This window comes from Mustela nigripes, chromosome 12 (assembly GCF_022355385.1).
Source record: "Mustela nigripes isolate SB6536 chromosome 12, MUSNIG.SB6536, whole genome shotgun sequence".
Taxonomy (NCBI): domain Eukaryota; kingdom Metazoa; phylum Chordata; class Mammalia; order Carnivora; family Mustelidae; genus Mustela; species Mustela nigripes.
Window position 1 is genome coordinate 50,257,331 of NC_081568.1, and position 9,719 is coordinate 50,267,049.

The 9,719-nt window shown below is 40.5% G+C and overlaps 1 protein-coding gene across 1 annotated transcript; it reads right to left on the bottom strand.

The window, feature by feature from the left end:
- Positions 1-2,503: 2,503 nt before the first annotated feature.
- FAM200C (family with sequence similarity 200 member C) lies at positions 2,504-9,270 on the bottom strand. Its single transcript, XM_059417293.1, has 2 exons — positions 8,841-9,270; positions 2,504-4,922 (listed from the first exon to the last, which is right to left on the bottom strand). The coding sequence occupies exon 2, from the start codon at positions 4,871-4,873 to the stop codon at positions 3,089-3,091; it is 1,785 nt and encodes a 594-aa protein (XP_059273276.1). The 5' UTR covers positions 4,874-4,922; positions 8,841-9,270; the 3' UTR covers positions 2,504-3,088.
- Positions 9,271-9,719: the final 449 nt, after the last annotated feature.

The window sequence follows — 9,719 nt, forward strand, 5'->3', positions numbered from 1 at the left end:
GGCTTATACATAGGCTTAGCGACATGGACCTCCCTTCACCAAGACGTACCTACTGAGTGCCTGACCTGCCAACAGCAGAGACCAGAGACCAATACTGAGCCCTGATATGGGCACACTTAGTGACAGGTTACTTAAATTAGATCCCTTCTATCATGGAAAGGACAGCAATTTACTCTCACTGGAAAAGACACATTATCTGGGAATGGCTTTGCTATTGGTACTTCTCAGCCTTACTGTCATGGAATAGCAAAGGAGTATGTGCTGACCTATCCACCCACTTCAAGTAGCCCTTGGTGGCTTAGAAAAACTAGTTGAGATGTCAAACATCCACATGCTCGAGTCAGTTTTGGAGAAAAAGCTCCTTGTATTTTCTCTTTCCCACCCTCATTTCCCAATGCTCCACCACAGTTCTGTTTGCCAATTCTGAGCCAGCAAGGGCTCAGGTGGGGCAGTTTTTCTTAAAAAAAAAAAAAAAAAAAAAAAAGAGGAAGATTTATTTATTTATTTTAGAGAGAAAGAGCACAAAAGCAGGGAGAAGGGCAGAAAGAGAGGGAGAATTCTCAAGCTGATTCCCCTCTGAGCATGGAGCCCCACATGGGCAGGATCCCAGGAGCCCAAGATGATGGCCTAAGCTAAAATCAAGAACCTGCAGCTCAAGTGACTGAGCTACCTAGGCGCCCCTCAGGTGGGGCATTTTTAATTTGAGCTACAAATACTTTTTCTACAGATTTTTAAAACAAGGTATTTGGCAAAATCTATGTGGTTAAATTTATTTTCAACCAATCATGCATAGAGAGTGACATCTGCTGGTCATAAAGATTATGTTTTTATCCTGATTCTTTTTTGCAATTGACCAATGACCTTAATTATATGACCCTTATAGAAAAAATACAGGACAATTATCTCTTGGGAGAAAAAGAAACCAACACAAGACTTGTAAGTGCCAATGTATGTACCATTGCAGGAAACTTTTTCAAACTAAAAACAACAACAACAACAAACCAAGTTTCTTCTTCATTTTAGCAGATATTGCAGTCTCTGTATTTGATCAGGGAAAATAACCGTTGTAGAATTTGAAAATAAATTAAAACCTCAGCGATTCCCTTTAAAATATCCTTTGAATTTTTGTTTCATAGCAGAAATGAATGAATTTAGTTTAAAAGAGAATTCTAGTGGACTTAATGAAAGACGGGCCATCAAAGGTCATTTGCTTCTGGCAGTGCATCCTAGTCCTGCTTTTTTGTATTGTTAGGTTCCATGCTTCATACATGCCTACATTGCTCCCCTCCTTCTTCCTTCCCATCTCTAGATACACACACGTATGAAACTTTATACATACTCTTCCAGATTTATTCCTACATTAGCTTTGGAAATTCTTCCCACTGCTTTTGATGTTAGATCATACTAGAAAAAAATTAGGAATTATATTTTATAAATACATTTTTAGATGAAAGCCATGTATTTATGTTTATTGATAAAAATATTTTGATGGATGGTGTTCAGGTTGTTTCGTGTAGACAATACAAACTTCAGTTTGTAGTACTCAGGTGATAACTGTTAGTCAGATTCCATTCTCCTTCAGTCTTTTCTCCTCCAATTTTTCACTATCATAAAAATGCTGCAATTACCCATTTTATAAATAAAATCAGGATATCCCTGACTCTTCCCAGAATGTAAATTCCTAGAGGGAAAAATCCCCAAAGGGCTATGAATAATCAACAAAGGAACTAAAATTAATACTACCATAATAAAATATTAGGAATAGTAGGAAAGGAAATGAACATTTTATAAATTCAGTAATTACCTATTATCTAGAGGAGTCAATATATAACTTCTAAAGCTGATAAATCAAAACCGGCGTATGTGGGGATGCCTGGCTGGCTTAGTTGGTGGAGCATGTGACTCATGGTCTCCGGGTTGTGAGTTCGAGCCCCATACTAAGGATGGAGTCTGCTTAATTAAAAAACTAAAAAACCAAAACACAGAACTGGCATATGTGTTTGGTATAAACACATTACTTAGAGATAAACAGAATTGGTTAAGTAATTGGGCAGGAAAGGGACCGGCTTTTCATTATAGGACTCATATTTTAGCCTACCACTTCGATAAGATATTAAAGTTTTGAAATAAAAATGTAAACTTATTAATGTTTTACCAAATTATTATCTAGAAAAAGCATATAAATTTAAATTCCCACAGGAAATTTTCTGATGGCCTTGATTTACCACAGTGACTTCATGTCAATTTATTTAGTATTTATATTCTGGTCCATTCAAAAGCTTTGAACTAAGTTAGGAAAATTCACATAGCTTAAGATGTAAAATAAATGAGAAAATTGGGGTAAGATGAGGACAGAAGCCCAAAGAATCCAACAGAACTATCTGGAAGCTGGTTGAGAATGAAGGCCCAGACCTGCTAAATCAGAATCTCTATGGCAAGGCTCTTTTTAGCAGCCCCAATGACTTAGAGTCCTGCTGTAATTTAAAAAAAGACAAAGAGTGACTAATAGACTATCAGGACATTTATTAATGTCGTGGTATTTAGAGCATGGGAGTGAGAGGACTGGATATTATAAGACTACCTCCAAAGAACACATTTAAAAGTATATCTTATATAAACTAGAATCATCCCTTCTCCCACTATAACATTTCACAATCCTCTTCTGATCCCATTAACCTCCCCGTAACAACACTCACAGAGATGTGGGGACTCAGTCTGTCATTTTGTCCTTCAACTTTTACTTTTAACATGAAGATCCATTTTCTAGGAGATCTTCTCTTTTCCATGGACTCCATTCCTAGCCTACTGTACCACTTAGCTGGATACTCTAGGGCTTATGTGTCTTTTTATGTATCATATCAGCAGGTTCAACAGACACTTTGAAGAATTCTATGTATCCACCAGGCGATACATCATCTTCTCTGCTGCCTGTGTTCTTAATACCAAAACTGTGAGAATTAGAAGTTACAGATGCTAAACTTTTTCTCGGGCTTTGGTAGACCGTAAATATAAAAGAGACACAATTATAACTTAATTTTACAATGGAATTAAAAATATATTAAGAATTATACATTAAAAATGTATCCGCTCACAGTGACTTCTGCTGTAGCTGTAGCTTCTGTTCAATGATGTCTGAGAAACGAGGAACTTTTTTTGAAATTGCCACACGGATGTCATCATTCAAGTTAAAGCAGCTTCTGGACTTTGTCTTAAAATGTAAAAGTGATGAAAATCCCAATTCACAAAGGTATGTAGTTGCAAATGGTATAAGGGTTTCTAGAGCTGTCTTTGCCAGGCTTGGAAACACTGTGAATTGAGCACACCAGAAATCCTCGAGCTTCATCGTCTCAAATTCCATTAGGATTTGGCCACTAGCTCGTAATTCAGCAAGATCAGTTTTCATCAAATAACCATCATCGACAAAATCCAGATTAAAAAGAAACGGATCCAGTATCCACTTACTTGACTCAGCAAGATCGCCGACAGAAAAGTACCCGTGGAAGAAGTTGCTCAGCTGTTGCAGGTGCAGTGGTATTTCAGCTGCGATGCTTGCTGCCTCGTTGTCGGAAACAATGATTTCTTCAAGAAAAGGAAAGTTGGTGAAATTTCTTTTCTCAAGTCGCTTTAGCCAAAATGGAAACTTCCTAACAAAAGCAGATAACTTTTCTCTGGCTGATACTGTGTTCATCCCAGTCCTTTGCATAGATGCACTAAGTTCATTCAGGTGTTTGAATAAATCTGCAAGGTACGCTAAGTGAACTTTAAACTCTTTATTTTCGAAGCCATCGACTAAATTACTGCTTTGGTGGTGGAGAAACTGATTTATTTCTTCATACATCTCAAAAATGTGGGTGAGTATCTGACCTCGGGAAAGCCATCTCATTTCAGTGTGGAAAAGGAGGACACTATACTCGATTCCAATTTCTTCAAAAAAAGCCTGAAAGAGGCGATGATTTGGAGCTCGTCCTTTGATGAAATTTATCACCCTCACCACAGTAAACAGAGCCTCTCTCAGTTTTGTAGGCAAGGTCTTTGTGACAAGTTCATGAGGATTCAACAAACAATGCGTGATCACGATATGAGGTGCCTCCTTTTTCACACAAGCAGCAAATTCTGAATTCGCTCCTAGCATAGAGGAGGCACCATCAGTACAAACAGAGCCACATACGTCAAATGCTATCTTATGCTTCAGAAAGAAGTCTCTGAAGAGATTGAACACATCTTTTCCTTTCATTGTTAACTGCAGTGGTTCACAGAACAGAAATTCTTCTATGATCTCTCTTTCTTTTATGTATCGTACAAACGCCATTAGCTGACTGCAGTCACCCATGTCTGTGGTCTCGGCAAGCTGAATACCCACTTTCAGAGGACTGGCTTGGATGTCTTCTAGAACTTGCTGTAAGATATCCTGGCTCATTTCATCAATTCTAGAATGGATCACATCATCTGATAAGGGTACCTGCTGAAGCTTCTTTTGTGCATCGGGTCCCAAAACTATTTGTGCTATTTCCAACGCACAAGGTTTCACTAGTTTTTCAGCTATTGTATGAGGATTTTTCTCCTTGGCACATAAATATGCAAACTGATAAGATGCTTGTAATAGGGCATCCTCGTGAGATGCAACTCCAAATGCTTTCAAGGTTTCACTCCGATCCGATGGTGCTGGCATATGTTTCAGGCTATTGAGATCATGCCCACCTACACCACCATGCTGTCTGTTAAAGTGGTCAGACAATTTGGATGGTCTGAGGTCAGCGTTTGAAAATATCGAGTTACACAACACACACTGTGGGCGCTGAGTTCCATCAACCTCCGTTGTACAGGTGAACCAGTAACGAACATAGTCATCATCCCATTTGCGTTTCTTCGACATGGCACCCCCAAATTCTCAGGCAGTATTCCAGAGATGCTGCAGAATTTTGCTTTGGGAGCAAAATATAACCCACACATTAAAAACCATGGGCTAGCCAAACAAAAACAAAGCCACATCACATGCCATCTGTACATGTCAAGACACGTCCTGTAACACGTCAGTTGAAAGTAAACCATGAGAGCATGACGGTCCAACTTAGAACTATCAGCTCACAGCTAATGCCCCAGAATAAATGACTTACCAGTAAGCTACATTTGGGAGATTTGCATTTATGTAGGTGGTGAATACCTATAAAACCTCTATTGGTGAACTGAAGTTATGGCTTAATTTGTTTTCAGTGATGTACGTTCCAAGCAAATCTGGTACACTTTGTATTCCCTAAAAGGGCATCTCAACTATACTACCCCCTCCTTCCATTCTCCGCCAGTAGGCAGTTATGAACGAGTGAATAGAGAAGGGAGTAATTCACTAAATACTTTTACGAAGGAGATATTTTGACATAGTGGCCAGTTCATTTTCATAGTTAAGGATTAAACGGGTCTGTAATACTATCTGATTCTTGACTGGCTCTGATTCCAACGTAAGCAGAGAATTTCAAGTGGGTTGGATTAAGTAGCCTTTGACACAGAAGTAGGATACAAATTCAGCTCAGAGCTTCCTTGCCGCTAAAGTGTAACACACTACCAAACCATGATTCATATTGTCCATACAGAGAAGCAAAACAAGTTGTTCAGGAGAAACACAACTATTTTTGTTACTAAGACTTCAGAAAAATATCTCTCATAGGACATCCTTAGTTACAATAGGAATTTCATGATGCTTTTTCATATAGCTACCCCTCAATAAAAGTGGTCAAGAAAGAAGCCACAACAATGGAATGAAAATAAGCAGTATTCCCAAGATTAAATTTATTTTAATCTGAGAACAGGAATTAGAAGGTAATGGTTCCTACTTTAGCAAATGGAGGAATCAGTGAAATCTTTTGATAAAATGTAGATTCATGGTACCCGCTCCCAGAGATTCTGATCCCCTAGCTCTACAGTAGGGGTACAGAATCTGTATTCTACATAAACATTTTAGATAATTCTTATGAATGATAACTAGAACAGTAACCTTTTTTTTTTTTTTAAGATTTTATTTATTTATTTGACAGAGAGAAATCACAAGTAGATGGAGAGGCAGGCAGAGAGAGAGAGAGGGAAGCAGGCTCCCTGCTGAGCAGAGAGCCCGATGCGGGACTCCATCCCAGGACCCTGAGATCATGACCTGAGCCGAAGGCAGCGGCTTAACCCACTGAGCCACCCAGGCGCCCCAGAACAGTAATCTTTAATAAGAGATGTTCATCATAATCACTGGGAACCTCTTTGAAATTATACATCTCCCTCCCTTAGAACTAATAAATCTTCTTTTCTAGAAGGACAAAAGACTCTAAATCTTGGGGCAACTGAATGGCTTAGTTGGTACAGCATGGGACTCTTGATTTTGGGGTTGTGAGTTCGAGCCCCACATTGGGTAGAGATTACTTTAAAAAAAAAAGGCTCTAAATCTTGTCCAGGTGGTTCTTTTTTTTTTTTTTTTTTTAAGATTTTCTTATTTGACACAGAGAGATCACAAGTAGGCAGAGAGGCAGAGAGAGAAGGGGAAGCAGGCTCCCCGCTGAGCAGAGAGCCCAATGCAGGGCTCGATCTCAGGACACTGAGATCATGACCTGAGCCGAAGGCAGCGGCTTAATCCACTGAGCCACCCGGCGCCCCTGTCCAGGTGGTTCTAATACATAGTCTAGTTCAGTCAGATTTAGAATAATGAAAACATATCCTTCAGGCCAAACCCTAGCTTGCTGATATGCTAGGTTGCTAAGTAAATGCTTTAATGGGCTTCTAAGTTTCCGAGTTGGTAACAACCTCCTAAGAAAGTTAAGGGACAGAAAGAAAGCCATGCCTTTTACTTTTCTTCCTCCTTAGCAATGAGCAAAGGTATAGCCCACAGGTAGGCTCAAATATACCTTTGAAAACAATTCTGTCTCCCAATAAACAAGTGATCCCCTGTTTCCAAAGTTCTATACTACAGAATGTGGCAGAAATAATTTAACAGGGACACATTTAAGTCCAAATGCCGACCTTGGCCATAAACAACCCTCACAATAAGTAAGGCAAGAACAGTAACTTAAAACACTAACTTTCTAGTGGCTCTGCCACAATTAACTAGCTATAAAATGAACTTCTATGTAAGTTAGTAAGTTGACATACCATATGGGTGTCTGGTATGAGTCAGTTAAAAACTGGAAGGTATCTGCCCATCAAGAAAGATGGTATGAAGTTTAAATGTTGATCTTAAACTTTCTTTTGTCAAGTGATGATGATAGGGCCAACTGTTTAGAACCTCCTGACTGATAGTGTAATTATGACACTGTCATAAAAAATGCTTATCTTTCTATATTCTCTTATGTGTATTCACCACGTATGTTTTGGGGAGCAGAAGTGAATGAAAAAGCTTTCCTTTAGTCTCATTAGAAATTATTACAGGACCAGTTAAGAGTCCATTCCAATTCACCCTGACTATGCTACTCAAGTATGTATGTATGATTGAAAATTTACCTGTTTTGAACAAAAGGATTTTTAGAAAAATTCATTTGCAGTAGTCCTCCTCATCCCCCTCAAAAAGGGAGAATAGGTGGCAAGAATTTTCATGATTCTCAAAGAGGAATTTATTGCCCAAGAGGCTTTCTTGTGTTTTAGAACCTCTCGATTTTCACTTGCTCCTTAGTAATCACAATATCCTAAAATATGTAAACATTAAAAAAGCATCATTGTATTAAAAAATTGTTGTTAACTGGGGCACCAGGACAGCTCAGCCGGTTAAGCATCCGACTTTTGATCTCAGCTCAGGTCTTGATCTCAGGGTTGTGAGCCTGAACCCCACTTTGGGCTCCATGCTGGATGTGGAGACTGCTTAAAAAATGGGGAGGAAAAAAAGAAAAAAAAGAGACATTATTGTTAAACAGATGTGATAATGGTATGTTTGTGTGAAAAAAGTACTAATTTATCAGAGATACAGACTTAGTTGTTTACAAGTGAAATGACGTTTGTGATTTCCTTTGAAATACTGTATACACACAAACAAAGTGGAGTGGAGATAGGAGAGGTAAGATGGGCCTTGAGGGGCACCTGAGTGGCTCAATGGGTTAAAGCCTCTGCCTTCGGCTCAGGTCATGATCCCAGGGTCCTGGGATGGAGCTCCGCATTGGGCATTCTGCTCAGCAGGAAGCCTGCTTCCTCCTCTCTCTCTGCCTGCCTCTCTGCCTACTCGTGATCTCTGTCTGTCAAATAAATGAACATAATCTTAAAAAAAAAAAAAAAAAGATGGGCCTTGAGTTGTTAACAAAGCTGAATGATGGTTGTTACATTACACCACTCAGTATTTTTATGTTATGGGGAAAACGTTCCATAGTAAACAGTAAAATGAACAAATGCATTATCTTATAAAATAGACATAATTTGTTTGATTCCTTTGAGAGTTAAGATGCGGAGTTAAAGACGTGATTATCACTAAGTAAAATGTTTTTGCAAGTTTATGAGGCATAAGGGTAGATAAGGATCACAAAAAGTATCACAACTAATGAAAAGCCAGTTAAAAGTGAGCATTCACATAACTGAAATTTCTGGGAAATGCTAACATATATATTTCACAGTGACAACACCCAAGTGCAGTTGTAAACCTAAAACTCCAAATCAAACCCAATTCAACTTCTATCTCGCCACTACCTCTTCCAGTCCAAGGGAGGTGCGGGTGTCTGGGGGACGGAATTTCATCAACACACTCTGCAGTTCAAGGCAACGGGCAGAAGAAAACCGAACAGTAGCTGAGCAAACGCTCCAGAGGCAAACGCCTGGGATCCTGGCTTTGTCACCTGGAGGCTGGGTCCCTTCCAAGCCTCGATTTCTCAAGTGGGAAGGACAATAGTACCTACCTTGGAGGGTTGTTGGGAGCTTTAATTATGAAGCATGCATGTAAGGAACACGCAGCTCGTAAATGGTAGGACCTGTTGGTGTATTAAGGACGGCGCGTTTGGGAAGCGGCTCGGGGGAGCTACGCGCGCCAGCGGCCAGGAAGGAAGACTCCGCTCGGACTCCACCCGCCCGTCTCCGAGCCTGGGCGCAGGCCCAAAGGATGCTCGGGCTTCTTTCACGCGCCCGTCTCCAGCTCCAGGTCGCTCTCCGATCGGGCTGGGGTCCAGCCACTAGGCGCCGGAACCAGTCAGGGCGGCGGCTCTTCAGGTCCGGTCCCCGAGCAGGAACCCACCGGGCGCAGGGAAACAGAAGAGTCCGCAGCGACCTCCACCCCAGCCGCGCCGCGGTTCCATCCGGGTTCTCCTCCGTGTGGCTTCCCGCCCGCAGACGGGGCGAGGATTCTCCCCGCACGCAGGCGCATTAGCCACCGGCTGAGGACTCAGCAGGCTTGAGTAAAGAGCATGCGCGTTGTTCCTCTCCAATTTTTTTTTTTTTTTGAATTGTGTACGTAGCAAGGAGGTTTTTTTGTGTGTGTGTGTGTGTCTGCCAGAAAGAATGAGTCGTAGAATCGAAGGAATGGAAAGTATGGCAAAGTCTACGTAGCTCTTCAGAGCACTGAAATAAATTTTTAACACTCCAGTAATTAGCATTTTCTGTGTGTGATTAAGGAGTGAAGAGAAGGAAGCTCATTGAACTCCCAAATTAAACACTGAAGCAAATGCGACAGGCTGTAAACTCCATGAAGATACTCAGAGTGGATAAGAGCGTCTAGAGCTTGTGTCTTCTTGTCCATGCAAGTCACCTCTTTCCATAAATTAGAGCGTGAGGATGAATTTCCT

Coding starts and splice junctions, on each gene's coding strand:
- FAM200C (XM_059417293.1), bottom strand. CDS start 4,873: ATGTCGAAGAAACGCAAATGGGATGATGACTATGTTCGTTACTGGTTC.